Here is a 19,355-nt window from a genome sequence, read left to right on the forward strand (position 1 = left end):
ACAAGTTTTGCAGCCACTCCTTTGTAGGACCTGCAGTTTCAACCTATGTTTTCATTTTTTTTCATTAAGGTTTGCTTAAAATGAATAGACAGGATCTTCATTCTTATGCACTGAGAGTTATTGGTGCAGTAGTTCATTTATATTCTACATGCACTAAATATTTGAAGTGGAGAGCAGTTTGCTTGTCCTGTACTTTCTCAGAGTCTGTATTTAGGGTCAGAGAATGAACAAAGATCCATTAGCGTGGATTTTTCTCTATGATCGGAGACTATTTGTAGTCATGGCAAGCTGAGCAGGCAAAGTTACATATTTGTAAAATGAATTCCTTTCATTTGGGATTGTATTTAATAATGTAGCTAACAATAGTAAGCTAGATTATTGAATTTTGTATGCGGTAGATTGATTAAGATTAAATTATTAGATTAAGTGAAATGGAAGCATGCAAGAAGTTAGTTGTCAAACCTCAAGTTAAGATGTGTGGTTGAATTTGTTGACTTTTCATATAATTCAGCTTGGTCTGATTTCAGTGCTTCTTTTGGTTTTGTAATGATAGCACATTGTCCTCTTTCCTGAAGTTCTATCAGATCAGATGATGTGTATGTGATTGTTTTATCCAGGCCCAGACTGATGACTGCTGTCAGTTGCTTTCCTCTTATCTCCTTCTAGCAGCACAGTCCAGAAGCAACCGTCAGAAATTTGGAGAAACTCCTCCTCCTCCTCTCCGTCCCATATTCAGCCTTTATATCATCTTGCCAAGTTTGGAAGCAATATAATTAAGGCAGATGACAACCCATTACTTACTGCTGTGGTGACTGCAAATTATATTTGCCTTTCAAAAATGTCTGTTTTTTAGAGCAGATTCCATATTTAGTTTTTTACCAATCATGAAGAAGTCATAATGTCATCATCCAGCATATGTGTCTTATTAGACTCAGCAAGCTGCAGTGTAATAAAACCACTAAATGACTGTCATCTTTCTTGGCTAATGTGCTGTTTACAGGGAGATACTCACTGTCTTAGTTTTTAGTTAGTTCAAGTTTGAGGGACAGCCAGAAGTAACTTTAAAGACTTTTAGTTTTCACAACTGGGTCGTTGTAAGATAAGTGGGACAGGGTTGTGGCCCCCGAGAATCCTGTCTCTGCGGAGTAAATATGGAAAGGTCATACTGTATTCAGACTTATGCAGTGGTCGAGGAAAGTGGAAACAAAATGTATCAGTGTTAAAGTTTAGACACTTATCCTTTCATATTTATTATCTTTTCAAAATGCTTGCCTAGAGCTTTTACTTCCCTTATAGTACCCCCCCCCCCCCCCCCCCCCCCAAAAAAAAAAACAAAACAAAAAAAAAACCAACAACAAAACAGCAACACGATTATACATCCTGGATTGAAACATCCTCAAATGTATCTCACTTCCTCATTTAGCCTACAAAGTGTTCAGGGCAGGTTGAGAAACAGGCACAACTTGTGCTCTGTAGAGAATGGTGCCATAGCTATGTAATCTGTGTCTAAGGGGAGGTGAGACAGCACGGCTGAAGTGTTAGACTACTAGGCTAGGCAGGAGCTAGTCATGGGATATTGCCTAGAGATGCCCTAAGTATCATATGATGGGCCAGCAGGAAAACACATGCTCTGATACAGTCAATAAAGCAACTGAATATATTGTGCTGTTAATCAGTACCTAAGCGCCTAAAAGTGTACTTGCAGTGTGAAATTATCTTAAGTATGTGCCAACTACTCGTTACTGCAGCATCGTTTGTCCTGCTCTAAATTGATACACATGCAGCAGTTCAGTCACTGCAGTACAAAATGTATAAATAGTTGAGACTGGAGGAAAAAAAGGTGGCCTTCCTGTTGGGAAGTCATGGTTGTACATGCTTACAGTGACTAGAGAGTACTATTCTCATCAAGAGTCCTCTGCTTCTCAGAGAATCAGGTTACCACACAACCACGATTAATAAGTCAGCCAACCCTTTGGGAGCTACTGAACCTTTTTACCAGTATGCTCTGTCTTTGCACTCTGACCTCCCATTTCCTTCAGCTGCTCAGATGAGCACATTACCCACATCAAATGCAAACCTTTAATAGTCACCCCGACCACATCATATTATATTATTGTGCTGCTTTTAAAGGGAGCCTGTTGTGTGTGTCTTTTCCAGCTTCATATTTTTATCCCAGGACTTTGCTCAAGTAGCTTTGCATGAGTTTATTAACTTGTACCGAGCCTTGGTGCAGTTGATCATTTCATGGTTTTGAGTAGCTATGTGTCTTCTGAGATCGTATATGAGTTATTCCCTCTTTTTGATAATGTAATGATCCAACAGTGGAAAACAAAAAGTGTCTCAGACATAATGCTTAGAGACGTCTGATGGCTGTAGTTTGTTTGTTTGTTGGCTCACAGGTATTTCGTGTGTATGGTGATTTCATTACTTCAAACAATGGCCATATTTATCATGAACATCCAAAATCAGTACACCGTATCTCAGTATATCCTGTATATGACAGAAAATAAGAAAAATTGCAAAAGGCCTACTTTTACCATATTCCTTATACAGCCACTTCTGCCATTTTCACACTGCATATGTAACTTCTACTGGTGTGGAGATGAAGTGGAGTCTTGGTCAGTGCTGCTGGTATGAACAAATCAGATAAGAGACTGTGTTCTTTCTCCTCCCTCCTACAGGAAGTGGCTCAATAGTGTTTCTGCTAAAATAACTTAAGCTCGCTGCAGAGGCACCTCCTGGCTAGTATTTTTTGGAACAGTAATAAATACCACATGTCAGTGCTAATCCATTATAGTCATCTTATAACCTGAGGAAAATGTGCTGCCTATTTTTCTGGGTTTCCTTTTATATGTGCCTCTGGTACTGGAGGGAAACATTATCCAGGGTCTTTCCTGGCTCACAATGGGGCGGGGGGGGGGTACGTCAGTAGGCATGATCTATCCACGTACAGTAAAGCCAGTGAGTATATGTTAGCGTATTTAGCAGAACTCTACGAATATTCTTTTAAAGTTTAGTGTTTGATAAACATAATTGTAAATTAAGGTCAGTTAAATAAAGCATAATAAAGAAACAAACAGAGGAAAGATGGAAACATGAAAAATAAAGATGAACACAGTATGATGATAACAAAAATATATGAACTATATAAATAAAAATAATAATCATAATAACAATGACTGTGAAGATTTCTACAAGCCTAAGCAGCTTCAGACGGTGTCATATCATGCTCTCAGAGTTGTTTGTTGTTCAGTTGCTTTTCCTATTAAATGGCAAGTCATGTGTTCATATTTCACTGCTGCCTCTGGGAGATGGAGTAGAGCTCAGCGGTTAAAACAAAGCAGCCTTGACCAAGTCTGCCCTGACCATCTGTTGGGAAAATCTACCCACCTACTGCAGATCCTACATACTCATACTCACACTAATGCTATTATCTATTATTCATTATCGTTTTACCATAATAAATAACTTCCACTTTTGTCTGGACTTTTTTCAGGTGTAGTCCGCTGACACCTAGCCATGATGAAAGCGGGCGCCACCAAAGTGGGGCTGCCCAAGCCTGGACTCCAGGAACGAGTAAGGCAGGCCCCCTCGACATCCACCACCTCCTCGGCCATGAAGACCTCCAGATCCTCCAACACGTTGGCCTCAGATCAGCGCCTTAGCAAGGTAAGTCACAGGCGCAGTGATACACAGATTAACCTTGTTGGTTTAAATAAAAGCATGTCAAAACATTAAGAAGAACTTTATTAGACTTGCATGACTTTTACTAAGCGCAGATGTGTTTTTAGCTGAAAAGAGCCAGCAGTGATGATGCCTTGACAAAGCCTCCACCAGGAGCTACTGCCTCCGGTTCCCGGATGAAGAAGACTGTGACTACAGGAGCCATTTCAGATCTCGCTGAGGCCCGCCCTCGCAGCTTGTCAGGTGGGACACTTTCAACAACTAGTTTTAGAAACTTTCCTTAGGAGAAAAAAAGACCCAGTATAAAATATGAAAGGAAAAGGATGCATGTCTTCATAAATTATTATAATTAAGAGTACATATTAATTAAATATGTACTCTATAAATAAGAGTACATATTTTGTGTCAGAGTTGAAGAGCTAACTATTTGCAGCCACTAGAGGGCCACATTTCATCACTAAAGTTGTCTGTTATGGGTCCCCAGTTACTGGTGGGAACTGGCAGCTTCACAGATGCTTCTTTTTATTATTTCTTACCCTTTTTATTCATTTATTTTCTGTATCTATATTTTTTTTTTTCACAATTTGTTGGGACTAGTGAGGTGCAGGTGGCTAAGTACTGAGACTCTCAAGCTTTTGGTCCAAAAATTAGATACTGGACAGATTCATGACCTGTGTCTTCTCACATCTGCTCAGCAAATTGAACAGCAGGATATGTTTTGGATGAAATGGGGTGTGGGGAGAGGTCAAGGTTGAGTGATGGGGGGGATACTAATATGACTATGTGGATTGGTAATACCAAATCTGACGTGGGGCTGGAATAAACAGTATATTTAGCTAGTTAATGTTAATGTCCTTGTATTTATTTTTAATCTCTTTGGGCAAGTGATAGAAAATAGTGAAACTTTAAAAATGCATAAGTGTAATTAACATTAACTTCAACATGGTGTTTGTCAGTTGTGGAGTTTTTTGTTTGCTTGTTTTTCTGTTTGTTTGCATTTTCATTAGCAAAAGATGACTTAAGCTTCTTGAGCTAATATCCACTGTTCTTGTGGCAGACCTCATTTCCCCAAATCTGAAAACCAGAGTCAGAGGAGAGCTGATACAACCAGCAGTTTGAAAGAAACTGTAAATCCAAGAAGCAATTACCATAATGAATGCATGACATTTCCTATGAAATGTCTTCATTTTACACAATTAGAGTGAGGATTAAGATCTCTTTGTTGTTCACAAAATTTAATTTATTTATCTGTTTTTAATTAATAAGTATCCAAAATTTTTTATGGATCAAAGCAAACATTTCTAGAGTTGGCAAAATGATGTTAGATTACATCAGGTGTCATTTAGCTTTCTGTCTACGGCTATCACATGTTTAGGCACACTTGGACAAAGGCTATTTTAGTTAACTAAAATGAAACTCAAAACTAAGACTGTAAACTGTGATGTGAAAAACATATTTTAGTAAAAAAATAGATGTTTGAGAAAAATTTAAACTAACTGAAACAATTTGTGAAATTTGAAAACAAACTCGTATTACACAAAATAATAAACAGAGCAATTCCAATTGGGCCTTTGCACATTTCGTGCGCGGGCACGAAATGTGATTTAAATTTCCTCGGTAGAGAAAATATATCCTTAGTAATATATGAAATATATCCTTAGTTTAAGTTTTTGTTAGCCTGGTAAAAAAAATTTTTATTACATCTTGCCTGATGAGACATTAGTGGATATGCTTCTTAAGATTTTGGATGTCTACAAAACTGTGGGTTACTGCATACAATAATTAAAGACTAAAACTGACACTGGAACTAATAAAAGCTAAAATAAAATTAAACATTTTCAAACAATAAAAACTAAACTGAAACAAGAAAATCCACTCTGTAAACTAACTGAAATTGAACTGAAAAAGGAAAAGTCAAAATGAAATAAAAATACAAACTAATTAGAAAATACAAAACTATAATAAGTCTGTTTGAGACAAATACTCAGTCAGACGTATTGCTAGGATGTACTATTTTAGTGCTTTTCAATTATTTTTCCAGCTACAACAACACTGCTTTTAATAAATATGGTGTGCAAACAAGAGCATAATTGTAAGAGCCGCTGAGTTAGGGGTTCATGAGACATTTCACTAGAGCAGGGCGATATGACCAAAAATATTTATCACGATATACATTTGAAAATTTGCGATAACGATATAACTGACGATATAATTGACACTAGACAAAATACTTTACAACTCCACAACTTTATTAGTGCAAAAAAAAAAACCATCAATGTATTTTCACTTAAACAAGCAGCTGTTTTTTATGTGCATTAAAGTTATATAATATAAAAAATTAACAGTGCAAATGCAAATTCCTTGCTGACAGTTTAACCCAGGGGTCCCCAATCCCAGTCCACGAGGGCCGGTGTCCCTGCAGGTTTTAGATCTCACCCTGGGTCAACACACCTGAATCACATGATTGGTTCATTACCAGGCCTCTGGAGAACGTCAAGACACGTTGGCCGTTTATCAATGCCCAAGTACGCGAGTACGTACTCGCGTTCTCGGTGAGTACGTACTCGCCGAGAACGCACGGGAGTACGTACCCGCCGAGAACGCGAGCACGGACTCGTGGGCCGTCTCTCAATTCTCAAGTACGCGAGCACGGACTCGTGATTTGTACCAGCGTACGTGATGATGTCACAGGCCCGGAGTTTTTACTGCTGTCCCCTCCTAATTTAACTGTGAGTAACATGTTATGAAGCTTAACTTTAATCACAGCCAAACCGGTTTACTCAGGAACAAATAAAACACTGAAATAAACCAAACATTAACATTTAGAAGTGATCTAAGAGACTTATATATCATTTTTAACCTCAGTAGTGAAACCTCTATTAATAAAAATAGTGTACATGTACATACGTGTACATACCTTAATAAAAACAAGCAGGTGAGATGTTAGAACGCTTTTATTTCTATTCTAGTGGACACTCAATACTATAGACAGCTGCTGGAGTTTCTTTAACCTGAGTAGTGAGAAGACCGCGAGCGGGCGGGGAGGGGAGGGGGGGGGGACGATGTGCCGGGAGTCCGCTGTTGAGTTTTGGACGAAATGCATTCTGGGATATATAGCTGTCCCAAGTCTACACCGATGCATGCTCGATAAAACGGGCGGATCGAGAACACATCCGGGACTTTTTCGCGTTCTCGGCTTGATGCGTACTTCGAATTGGAACAGTACTTGGTCTCCGACTGATGACGTATCACGAGTACACGAGAACGCAAGTACGCACAAGTACGCATATTGATAAACGCCCGTTGAGAAGGTAATTTATCCATTTACATCAGCTGTGGTGGATCAAAGACACATCTAAAACCTGCAGGGACACCGGCCCTCGTGGACTGGGATTGGGGACCCCTGGTTTAACCAAAAGCATTTTCAGTGGAAATTGATTGGCCGACATATCCTCAGCATAACCATGTATAATATCCACAAAACTTAAAAAGAGGTTATACGTACACAATACGGTAATACTATGTTGAAGCACAGTACGTATCACTCCGCGAGGCTCCTGCCTACGATAGCCGTAATGCTCCGACAATCCATCAAGCGGTGCGGGTTCATAGCTTAGCAAAGTCGTACTGAAACATTTGACAGATTTTTGAGCGCCGTGTACCACATAAAATCGTTTAGAGGTCAGTAAACACAACCAGAATTCATACATAAGGGGCACTGTCGATTTTCAGAAAAATCAAAGGATTGATTTTAAGTGTGTGTGTGTGTGTGTGTGTGTGTGTGTGTGTGTGTGTGTGTGTGTGTGTGTGTGTGTGTGTGTGTCTATCTGACGGATGAAAGCTAAACGAGTTCCACACCACTGAAGTTGCAGCATTTTTACAAACCAATTCTGTTTCATTCAACGATCCGCTTTCGCCCTTCTAATTCTCTGTCGCCGCCATGCTTTTTCCGCCATGTGCGTATGAAAACAAAGGCACTGCGCATGCACGTTTTACCCATATTCTATCGCGATATTTCATTTTCTTATCGTTGCCCAACATTATACCGGTATTACCGTGAACTGTATGATATGGCTCAGCCCTACATTTCACTATGTAAAATTTAGATTTTATTGATAAGTATTTGGATGAAATAGAGAGGAAAAATTGAAAATTTGTGATTTAAATTTTGGCTATTCAATAACAGAATACACAGGGTCATGCAGCAGTAGCTATATAATGAACATTTGAATGATGAAATAGGACATTTTCTGCCCAGACTGAAAGATGTCTAGGTTGAATGTTAGGTTTAGTTTTAGCGCTAAGATGGTGTTGACTAAATGATCTATGCTAATTGGGGGAGCATATGGTGGCTCAGTGTAGTACTTTTTACCTTTAGGAAATTCGAATGCAAGTAACTTGAATGAAAAGTATCTTGTTATCCATGACCTTGTGTGGTGATATTAAACTTTGCATTGGCTATTAAACAGAACAGCTACATGATGGCAAAATGCATATTACATGTAGAACAAATATGATGGGTGATAACGACAGGATTTGTTTGCAGTAATTAATGTTGTGCATACCCTTAGTGTGGGAGAAAGCTGTGTTTGTTTATGGCAGCCCATCCACACAGTGTGTGGATGCTGTGCTCTGGTGAATTTCTTCTTCAAAGGGCTCTTGTGCAGAAGCGCAGATAATTGAATTCTATTTGACAAAAGACTCCAGAGGAGCTCAGAAACCACAGCCAAGTGAGGCTCTCAGTTCTTTCATACACAATTAGACCATGATCAGCTTTCACTGGATTGAGCTCTAATTAACCAAAGTTTGCTTTTTCAAAGCATTTTCACACCCAAGGACAAGAACAGATGCCCAATTTGTGCTATTCATGATAAATTCATTGCAAACTTGCTTTGGCCTAGTTTTGCTCGGAAATTTCTAGTGTCAATTCAATTTGAATACAGAGATATACCGTAGAGGAAAATCTCTTTAAAATATGGTTGTGATGCTGTCATATTCTCCTGAGAAACAAGGAAAAAAGAATGTTCCCATTGAACTTTTTTTGTGATTTCCTGCCTCTTTGGAGCTAAAGGAGGCCACCCAAAAAACAGATGAGATATCAATGGAAAACCCAGGATGTCCTCTATTTAGTAAACCAGGACTTGGTAGGGTAGTTTGAGTAAGTCAAAAGATATAGAGCAAAAACAAGTCTCCCTTACAAAGGACATAAATGGAATAGGCTGGTTGTCAGGAGGGTAAGACTGTGTTTTATATCAGCGAAAATATTATCTTTTTGTGTAACACAAGATCACTTTGAGATTGTTTTTCAGCCTAGTTGCTGATCTTAACTGGTGTCTAGTTCATGTGCAGAAATGAAAACATCTGAAAGATTTTATCATCTTCATTTTTTTTTATGTGCCCAAATCCCCAAATATGTTGGTCTCTTCAAATAGATTTCATCAAAATATGAACTCTGCTTTCACTCAGTTGAGATTAACTTCTGAAGGGAACCCCAGGCTAACAGGCATATTCTGACCTTGTGTGTAGTTGTAGGACAAACGTGACAAGAATGGATGTTTTTGCTGTATGATTCCCTTCAGGCCATCTGTGTTGTTCTGCACCTGCAGTGAGGCACAGCACGTCAAGACATATGAAGATACAAAACAAGTGGATGTGTCAAAAAAGCAAAGCCATTGAGCATGCTGAGAATGAAATGTGACACATGAAATAGCAGCGACGGTCAGCCCTGCATACAGCTTTTGGCAATCATCATTTAGCTTGGTCAAAGGAGTTTGCAAAGAAAAGCGTCTGGACTTCTTAAAGTTGCTTGAAGACGTTTCACCTCTCATCCGAGAAGCTTCTTCAGTTCTAAGGTCAAATGGCCGAGAGTCCCAGATTTAAACCCAGTGGGAGTATCCCCCCAAAGAGGGACAAAGGACCCCCTGGTGATCCTCTAATCACATGAGCCAAGGTGTGAAAGCGGGTGTGGGACCTAATCAGCCAGGGTTTCGGGTGAGCTCATTGTGAAACCTGGCCCCACCCTGTCATGTGAATTCCTGAGGTCAGATGGCCCAGGATGTGAGTGGGCATTAAGGCGTCTGGGGAGGGAACTCAAAACTGGATTATAGATGGCAGACAGTTGGTGTCGTAAACCACCGCCTCTGTTCAAAGATGGTCGCTCACAGTGGACATAGATGGCCTCTTTCACTCCTCTTTCAAACCATCTGTCCTCTCTGTCCAAAATGTGAACATTGGCATCCTCGAAAGAGTGACCTTTATCCTTAAGATGCAGATGGACAAAGGTCACTCTTTCGAGGATGCCAATGTTCACATTTTGGACAGAGAGGACAGATGTTTTGAAAGAGGAGTAAAAGAAGCCATTTATGTCCACTGTGAGCGACCATCTTTGAACAGAGGCGGTGGTTTATGACACCAACTGTCTGCCATCTATAATCCAGTTTTGAGTTCCCTCCCCAGACGCCTTAATGCCCACTCACATCCTGGGCCATCTGACCTCAGGAATTCACACGACAAGGTGGGGCCAGGTTTCACAATGAGCACACCCGAAACCCTGGCTGATTAGGTCCCACACCCGCTTTCACACCTTGGCTCATGTGATTAGAGGATCACCAGGGGGTCCTTTGTCCCTCTTTGGGGGGATACTCCCACTGGGTTTAAATCTGGGACTCTCGGCCATTTGACCTTAGAACTGAAGAAGCTTCTCGGATGAGAGGTGAAACGTCTTCAAGCAACTTTAAGAAGTCCAGACGCTTTTCTTTGCAAACTCCTTTGACTACGATGACCTGGATGACTGAGAACCTTCACAGACATCATTTAGCTTGCTGCTTTCAATACTAAATCAGAGTTCCAAAATATTCTCACAGTGGGGAATGACAGGCTTTGAATATAGATTGGGATGATGCTTTGTGGCCTTTCAAACCGTTTGTGATGTAATGCTCGGAAATGTCTTGGATGTTTGCATTTATTGATGTGGAAGGAGAGTAAATATCTGCTTGAAGAAGATTTACTTTTTGAGTGTGCAGAGAAGTAAAATATTCAACATTTGCATTGTGACAGTTTGGGATAAAAATGTTGACTTTGACCCTGTAATGTGTCATCAGGCTTGCCTTAGTGATACCGTCAGCTTTCATGTGGGTTATAAGCACATGAGCTGCTCCCTAGCGGATAAGTGACATTACGTACTGACACGAAGCCATCAAGGCTTACTGGGCTCTAAGGCACACTGCAGCAGAACTGTCATCACATGCGTCAAGCAGTAAATTGAGTCTTTTCTCACCTGTATTTTGTGCCTGTGGTTTCAGGCAGGTTTCAGTTTTCTTTAAAAAAAAATAAAATAGGAAAACACGCACGTGGATTTTGGAAACGATTAAGCAGTGCACAGTCGTTTGTCCCATATGATAACCTCATATTTTTTGTGCAAAAGTCAGTAAAGAATGTTATTGTTGAATAAGAACTAATGCATAATTTATTATTTTTGGAGATTTATGAGAAGTGGGTCAGATGTGATATCGTGCACACTTTTGGAAGATAAACAAACAACATCATTCTTGCGCTAATTAGGGAGCAAATTCACCTTCATGCAACAGTCTTCAGTTTTTTTAGAAACTGATCTGTGATATTTCTTTCCATAGAACCGAATAGATTTAAACTAATGTTTTATTATAATCTTTGAAAAAAATATCACCTCTGTGTAGTTATTATCTGCTTAGTTATTGGCTTTGTAATGCAAATTATGCATCACTCTGGAGCTGCTTGAAACACTGCATTACTTCATAAGATTAGAAAGAATGGAGTCCTACTGAGTAGGGAAGGTGTAATGGGGAAAAATATGGAGTCATGGGGCAGAGACACACTCACAGCAGTCTCTTAAAAAAAGCTCCTCTGACTGCCAGTCTTATCCCACCTTTGTCTGTCCCATGCAGGCTGTGGCCCACCCTCACAGCATGTCATAGTAATGAGTCAAAACTGTTATTTTTGCTAATGGAGTCTATCCCCTTATCCCCTCTGGCACTTTACCAACTGTACCATGCTGTTAGACAACGGGTTAAAACCCAGCCTCATCCTGATGACTTATTTAAAACTCCTAATCAATAATTCAGTAAAGCTTTCACTCAGAGGAGTCTCTGTGGAGTGAGCAAGAACAGGGGAGATGAAGCTGCCCTGCTCTATAAATAACAAGCATGTTCGGGACTGAAAATGCATAACTTTATAAATGGGAGCTTCTAAGGATCACAGCTTTCTTTCGCATTTCTTATATAAATTGATTTGAGCTGAATTGTATTGTAAAAGTGCAAAACTTTGTTATCATATCATATTATTGCTGTATTTGATCTCATATCGCATCATATCTCATTCTTACTCCCTTTGTGTAGATTTTGTGGGTTGTGTCGCTTTTTTTTTTCTTTTTCTTTTTTTTTTTTTCTTTTTGCCTGTCCCATTTGGATCTTTAGCCATCAGAATTGTTGTCTGAAGGCCAAGCGGCTTTACTTTACCAACTGGATCATCATGGCCTTGCCATATTGGTCCATTTGATTGACCTTTATTATAATTATGTATTTATTTTATTTCATTTTCGGTTGTTACAGACGGGACAGACATGACTGGGGGATAGGACAGGGAGAAAGAATGAAAGAAAGAGAGGGAGAGAAAGAAAAAAAAAATAGAGGGGAGAAGAGATGGTGAGAAAGGGGGGAAGAAAAAAACGAAACAATTGGATCACCTGTATGGAGATAACAGAAAACAAACAAGAAAGAGCAACATAATAAATACAACACCATCACAATAAACTAGCTAACAGTAGATAACAGTAGATACTAAATATTACATGTTATTGTGCAGTACGCAAGATCGACAGTGCACAATGTACTTTGAGGTAGCAGCCAAGAAAGGTGTAGTTTGTGTCTGTGAACACCTGTGTGCACACCTGTGTGGATCAGCATGCTTGTATTCAGGTTTCTCAATGTAACGATCTGCTAGGGAGTGTGGGGAGTCATAGCCCCGTCCCCCAGGGCATGAAGCAGGTATGGAGGAGATCCAGGCCCCAGACATCCAGAGGCCCCAGAATACGAGGACCACCAGGGGGGCAACCGTGCCACCCTCCTGGGAAGAGCTGAGGAGAGCCCCAAATGAGAGGTCACCCAGCAGCCACGGAGCAGAGGCCAGAGGGGGTTGCAGTGACGTGCCCGCGGGCTCTGCCGGCAGCCAACTGTGCCAGGCCAAAGGCGCCAGGCCCCACCAATCGGCCACCAGGAGTGAGCCGGTACATACATGACCGCCCAGCCCCAGACACCAAGAACCACCAACACATCAACGTGTGAGGGCATCAGCCACTGGCAGGCAGTGTGGTGAGGGGAGATAGGTCTCCATACCTCGGAGAGCCTGAGATGTTCCCAGAGAGGTGGAGTCTAAGACCCAAGCTGACATATAGACACAGACGAACAGGCGCACGCAGACACAAACGTGCATTCCTACCCCCATATACACAAACAAATACTCAGCACTCTCCCGACGTGGAGACAGACACAAATAGACACTGTACACACATTCACACTCCCCAAACATACTCTATATCCCAGGTCCGGGTACCCCTGCCCCCAGAGGGGCAAACCATACCCAGACCCAGGAGATGTAACCCTTCTCTCTGGGGTGGAGGAAAGCAGACCGCCTCCTTATCTGCAGTAGCAGGGAGGCCCCGCATCCCAGACCCCAATCCGACGGCCAGCACCTCCTCCCAGCCCCCCAGCCCTGACGGTTAACAGAACGGGGATGAGTGAAGACCCCAAACCTCCTTTTGCCCGCTCAAATGTAGTGTTGCTGCGTGTTGTTCTAAAGTGCTGTGTCGCTTTTTACATCAAGGCTAAAGTTGACGGCTCCAACCAACATGAGGAGTTTTTGAGAGCAGGACATTTTTAAGTACAGACACCTTAATATGTTTTGTGTTTCTTCTGCAATTCTCCTGAATGACATGTCAGTGCAGTGCTTTCCCAGTGTAACTCAGGAGACTATACTGACAAGCTGTCTCATAGAGGGAGGATATTTTTATAGGTGGGCTATGCAAAGGTTATTGGTGTGATGATCAGCACTAGTCGAGGAATACTCTTTAGGTGGAGGCAGATGATTTACAAGAGACAAGTTTTCATTATTAGTGTGAATACTATAGCTATTCATTAACATCCAGTGTCTTCTTTGTGAACTTGCCTGTCATACACTGATGGAGTTGAGGTTGGCTGGCTAAACCTGATAGAGTTTGACTTTGTTTCCTATTAATGAGTTTATAGCTTGTGTCATTTTTCTAATAGTGCCTGAATTCACTGTCTGAAGAAAAAGAAGATGTCAGATAATGGTTAAGGGTCAATGATCTGCAGAGCGAGGAGACAGAGGTGTGCTTCAGGTACTATGGACCCCATACTGTGTGTAAATTTTACTATGCACAACCCAGACACCACACTCAGCCATAGCACATGGTCCCAGCAGGGCCCTGTCTGCTTGTGTCAGGCAGGAGGAAAACTGGTATGGTCCTAGAGCTCCTCATACAGTATCTGTCAGATAAATTAATCAAACGTGTTACAGTCCACTGAGACACCTCAGCCAGCATAAGCAGTCAGCCATAGTAAATAGACACACAATGAAAAGCCGTGAGACATACAGTGCAGTGAAAAAGTATTTGCACTCTTCCTGATTCCTTAGTGGGTTTTTTTTGGATATTTGTCACATTTACATGTTTCGGATCATCAAACCGTAATTAATAATACACAAAGATAACCTGAAATACAAAAGGCAAGATATGATATGAGATACGGCAATAATATGATATGATGACACAGTTTTGCACCTTTACAATATAATTCAGTGTTTACACAGCTCAAATCAATTTATTTATATAAGAAATTGCAGTAAATACTTTTTTCACACAGGACTGGGTAGCTTTGAATAGTTTTTGTCCCCTAATAAATGAATTGAATGATTTCATTCAATAAAGGAAAAAGCTATCTAAATCTGCCTGCCCCTATGTGAAAAAGTAATTGGCTCCTATACCTAAAAACTGGTTGTGCTACTCTTATCAGCAAGACCTGCAAATCAAGTATTTGTGATAACTTCCAGTGAGTCATTCATGTCAATGTGGAGGAATTTTGTTCCACCCTTCTTGTTGTGCAGAGGTTTTGGTTTTTTTTTTGGTTTTTTTCTTTTGTTTGTTTTTTTTGGGGGGGGGGTTTGAACATGAATGGCCTGTGCAAACTCATGCAGAAGCAACATTTGACCAAGTCGTTCCAAAAATCGTAATTTTCCGGGGGGGTAGCCATGCAGAGGTGGATGTGCTGATGTGTTTCAGATTGTCCTGCCACATAACCCAAGCTTCAGGGCACAAACTGTTGACTGGACACTCTCCATCAGGGTTATAGAGAGAATTATAACCCTGCAATTATAATTATATACAGAATTATAGATTCCATCAATTATAACAAGTCATCCATGTCCTGAAGCAATGAGGCATCCCCAGACCATCACACTACCACCACCATGTTTGACTGTTTGTATGATGTTCTTTTTATAATATTTAGTGTTAGTTTTACATGAATTTACATGGGCGCTGTTTTTTCAAGGCAATATGTATGACATGTGCCCTTGATGTAATTTTTGGCAGTGCAGTCACTCCAAGGAAAGTTCATCACTGTTCCACGGTTACTCCATTTGTGGATGGATGTAGATGGATCTCACTGTGGTTCACTTCATTTCCATATTGATACATGTCAGTGACTTTGTTTCCTTTTCTTTAGTTTGTAGCAAGATGTGTTGCTTTTTGAGATCTTTTACCCTGCTTCACTTTGTCAGACAGGTTCTATTTAGGGGATTCTTTGATTAAATGAGTTTTCAGTAATCAGGTGTGGATGCTGAAATTTAACTTTTATAAATAAAAGTGTGTTTATTTATAATTAATTTGTGATTCAAGAAATGCAGTAAATACTTTTTTCACACAGGACTGGGTAGCTTTGAATAGTTTTTGTCCCCTAATAAATGAAATTATTATCCGAAAATCAAATTTGGTATTTACACAGGTTAACCTTGTCTAATATCCAAACATGATCTGATGATGATCTGTGTGAGAAATATGTATAAAACATGAGGCTGATACTTTTTCACAGGACTGTATATGCTTACCGTATATACAGAGTATTAAAAAAAAAAAAAGTAGCATTACTGTTTATCTCTTCCTTTTGTCTCCCATAATGATCATAAAACAGTATGACTGTGTTCTATTTATTTTGCATACAGTGGAAAAGAAGCTTACGTTAAGCAGTTATAGCTTTGCTCTTGTATCTGGGATCAACTCAGGCTAAATGCATTTTGCGCTTTTTAGGTTTGCTGGCCAGAGTTTTGGCTCAAAGTTTGAAATTCCTCTGTGTAGAAGCCCGTGACCCCCAGCAAGTCACCGAAAGACACTAGACAAAGAGCAGTGGTCTTGCCAAATTTTGAAAGAGGTCTCTTGGACCCGCAGAGATGAACATCCTGCAGTGAGGAGAACATTCTTAGTTGGATTAGAGGCATGTTTGTTTACCAAGGTGGATGTGCTGCTCCAAGAGGAGGAGAGAAGAAAATATTAGGAAAGGAAGAGGAAGCTGTATAAGCAGTTTATGCAACAATCATATGATATGAAAAGACCCGTACAGTGTTGTATCAAAGGGCTGAATATTCAGGCTGACGTGGGCTGAATCGTGTAGCAAACTAGACCTTCCTTGCAGCTACTAGAGAATTTTTAAATGGCTTCTCTGTTAATATTTTCTAATTCAAAACTATATTTAACTAAAAATGCACAACTATAAATGCCCTTTGCATTATTATTTTGCTTATCATTACATTTCTACAGTTCTTTTCAGCAGAAAGAAAATAATCCAGCAGCTCTAAGCTTATGCAACAGAGACTCTCATACTCCTAAAAATACCAGTGCTTATCTGTGTCACGTGTAGCTTAAAAAAAATATAGTGCAGCAAAAATGAATGTTAATTTTGAAGAAATACATCCATGTGCATTTGATGTTTTGGGGTCTCAGAGTCATCCCTTACATATTAGAGTACAGGCTATTTTGACACATAGGTATATTCTAATCTATTCAACATTTAGGTTTAGGGAGCCTAAAAAAGAGGCTGCTATAGTTGATCATACTTTATTCTCCTTTACAGTTTTGTACTTATATTGTGAATGAGAGAAGACAGAACACACACCAAAGCTAGACCATCACCCCCCCAGCTTTTTACACATGTCGGTGAACCCACATACATGCACATGCTATTGTTCCCTGCTGGGTGCACTGTAGGGAAAATGCTAGTGAAAGCTTGTGGTAGCCCCTGACACACACTCCTCACGCCCGCATCTCCTTTTCCCATTTTTGAAGACTTTTCTCTTCTTTATATTTTTATAAATCTGCATGTGGGAGAAGGCATGGAAGAAAGTTTGAAAAGAAAAGACAAAAGCTGCCACTATCTGCCAAAAATTACAAATGTTGCCTTTCCTTTGCTCCTGCTTCTCTTTCCTTCCTACTTCCCTCCACCCTCTTCTTTGGCTCATACTTGTCCTTTTTTGTACCACTGAGGGACAGATCATCTCTCCATTGTTCAGCTGGTACTAGTGAGAGTAAACTGACTGGCAGCAGAGAGAGGAGGTGTGTTAAAGTGTGTGTTTCTGCGGGTTTTTTTTTTTTTTTTTTTTTTTTTTTTTTTTGTTTTGTTTTGTTTTGTTTTTTTTGTCTGGCTGAGGAAGCCACGCCTCCTCTGAGCTGATTCCAGTCATCAGAGCTATAATGAGGTGCACACGACGCTCCCTGCCTGCCTGCCCGCCTGCCAGTGTGACAAACTGTCACCATCCTGGAGGACAAACTCACACGCTTTCACATATACTCACTCATTGATGGGACAGCAGCCCGTCTCCTCACACATGCTCATGCAGACACACACACTCGTATAGTCCTGGCAAAGAGAGGAGAAAAGAAGGAAGAATAAGAAGGATTTTACATCTCTTATTGCGTCCTCTCTATGTGGTGCTGATTTTGGGCACTGAACAGAAGAAACAAGCTCACCACTTGTGCGCGCACACACGCCTCTACCCCCGCAGCCACGGACTCTTGGATTAGTCTGCCCTGGTGTGGAGTGTGGGAGCGGCGGAGCGGACCAACATGGGGAACCAAGCAGGGAGGCAGGAGGAAACGGAGTCAGGTCTGCTTCTTGTATCGTGGTTTGCCTCAGCATCACATCTTTGTGTTTCGTTTGTCTTCTCAGTTAAAAAAAAACAAACCAAGAAAGATGGACATTTTCTAAATACTATTTGCAATATGTAAGTACATTTAACAGACAAGTCCTGATTAATGAGTGCTGACTGTAGCGCTGGCTGAATGTGGCCTGGAGCTACAGAAGCTGTTTAAGCGTGTTACAAGTTTGCTGCTGCTTTCTTCTTCTACGTTATGTCTGTGTGGTTTGGGATCTGGTGTGTTTCTGCATTTAGTCAGACAGCACAGATCTGTATTTGTGTATATATGCGAAGGGCAAGTACTGAGTTAGGTTTGCCTGACAGTAAGCATGAGGGAACCTGCCAGAGGAGATCATTACGCTCACATCCCCGAGTTCATTGTGCCACTGTAAGATTCCTATTTCAGTCCCTCTGAACTGCTCTCAGCAGCACTTTGTGCTGATCTTCAGACAACCAGGACATTTCACATCTTAAGCTTTCAACATTTCTGTAACAAAATTAGCATAGCATCTTATGTGCAGAGCCTCTTAATATAAAATATTAAACAAAGACATTAATCACATCTTTATTCGCTTATGTGATTATATTTGCATGTTTAGACATGGCTCTGCAAAGACCAGACCCAAGTCATTGACACACACACACACACTCTCTCACACACACACACATACAGTATTTTATCAGTCGTGGGCGTAAGCTGCATCATTTCATAGCAGTGGCATGTGTTGTTGGATGATAAAGCACAGAAGGCTCAGATTGGAAGGCAGTGGTTGCAGGCTGCAGCTTGCTTGACAAGATTAGGTCTTTCCAGTGTACATACCGCATGGAGCACACAGTTAATACATTATACACAAAAGATTGCTGATACTGAATTTAAAAGCAGAACTAAGAAAGTCGATGTTATCTTTGATCTCACAAAATTTTACCTGTTTACTAAGCAACATGTGGGTGCAAAGTACAGTTTTACAGGTAGTGTAGAAGTATGCGTGGTGGAAATGAATTAGAGTGAACTGGTAATATGGAGTAATAATCAATTATTCTCTTTTAGCTATGAGAAGTGCTTAAACGATGCAGTTACTAAATGCAGTATGTACTCGATGATGGTTGGTCCAGTGTTCCACATGAACCTACATTATGAAATTAAACATTCCTTCAGCTATATTAGCTATTGAAGGGCCTATTTTTATTAACTACCCACACTGAGCTATTATAGCAAATAAAAATTGATCATCAAATGGCTTGAAATATTTTTATTATGCCTTTTCTTGACATCAATATATGCCAAGAGGTATAAGACCAATGATGCACAGAAAAAAAAGATACTTAGGCCTTAATAAAGTCACCAGTCACCATCTGCTAAACAACAATATGTTGATGGACAAAAACAGTGAAGTTTGTAATTCCTCCATTAGCTTTCTGATACACCCTGACAGTTA

General features: G+C 40.4%; 1 protein-coding gene across 3 annotated transcripts in view; it reads left to right on the forward strand.

Moving 5' to 3' along the window:
- specc1 (sperm antigen with calponin homology and coiled-coil domains 1) overlaps positions 1-19,355 on the forward strand; it is a 77,752-nt gene that overhangs the window by 11,801 nt on the left and 46,596 nt on the right. For 2 of the 3 annotated variants that reach the window (XM_063485434.1, XM_063485435.1), the window contains exons 2-3: positions 3,497-3,669; positions 3,792-3,927. In XM_063485434.1, coding sequence (XP_063341504.1) covers positions 3,520-3,669; positions 3,792-3,927 — 286 coding nt within the window. In that variant the 5' untranslated portion in view covers positions 3,497-3,519. Of the gene's footprint in view, positions 1-3,496; positions 3,670-3,791; positions 3,928-17,481; positions 17,889-19,355 lie in introns of those variants that run through there. The other variant, XM_063485436.1, reaches the window with a different exon arrangement.

The sequence above is a fragment of the Pelmatolapia mariae genome, linkage group LG10_11 (assembly GCF_036321145.2).
Source record: "Pelmatolapia mariae isolate MD_Pm_ZW linkage group LG10_11, Pm_UMD_F_2, whole genome shotgun sequence".
NCBI classification, from domain to species: Eukaryota; Metazoa; Chordata; class Actinopteri; order Cichliformes; family Cichlidae; genus Pelmatolapia; species Pelmatolapia mariae.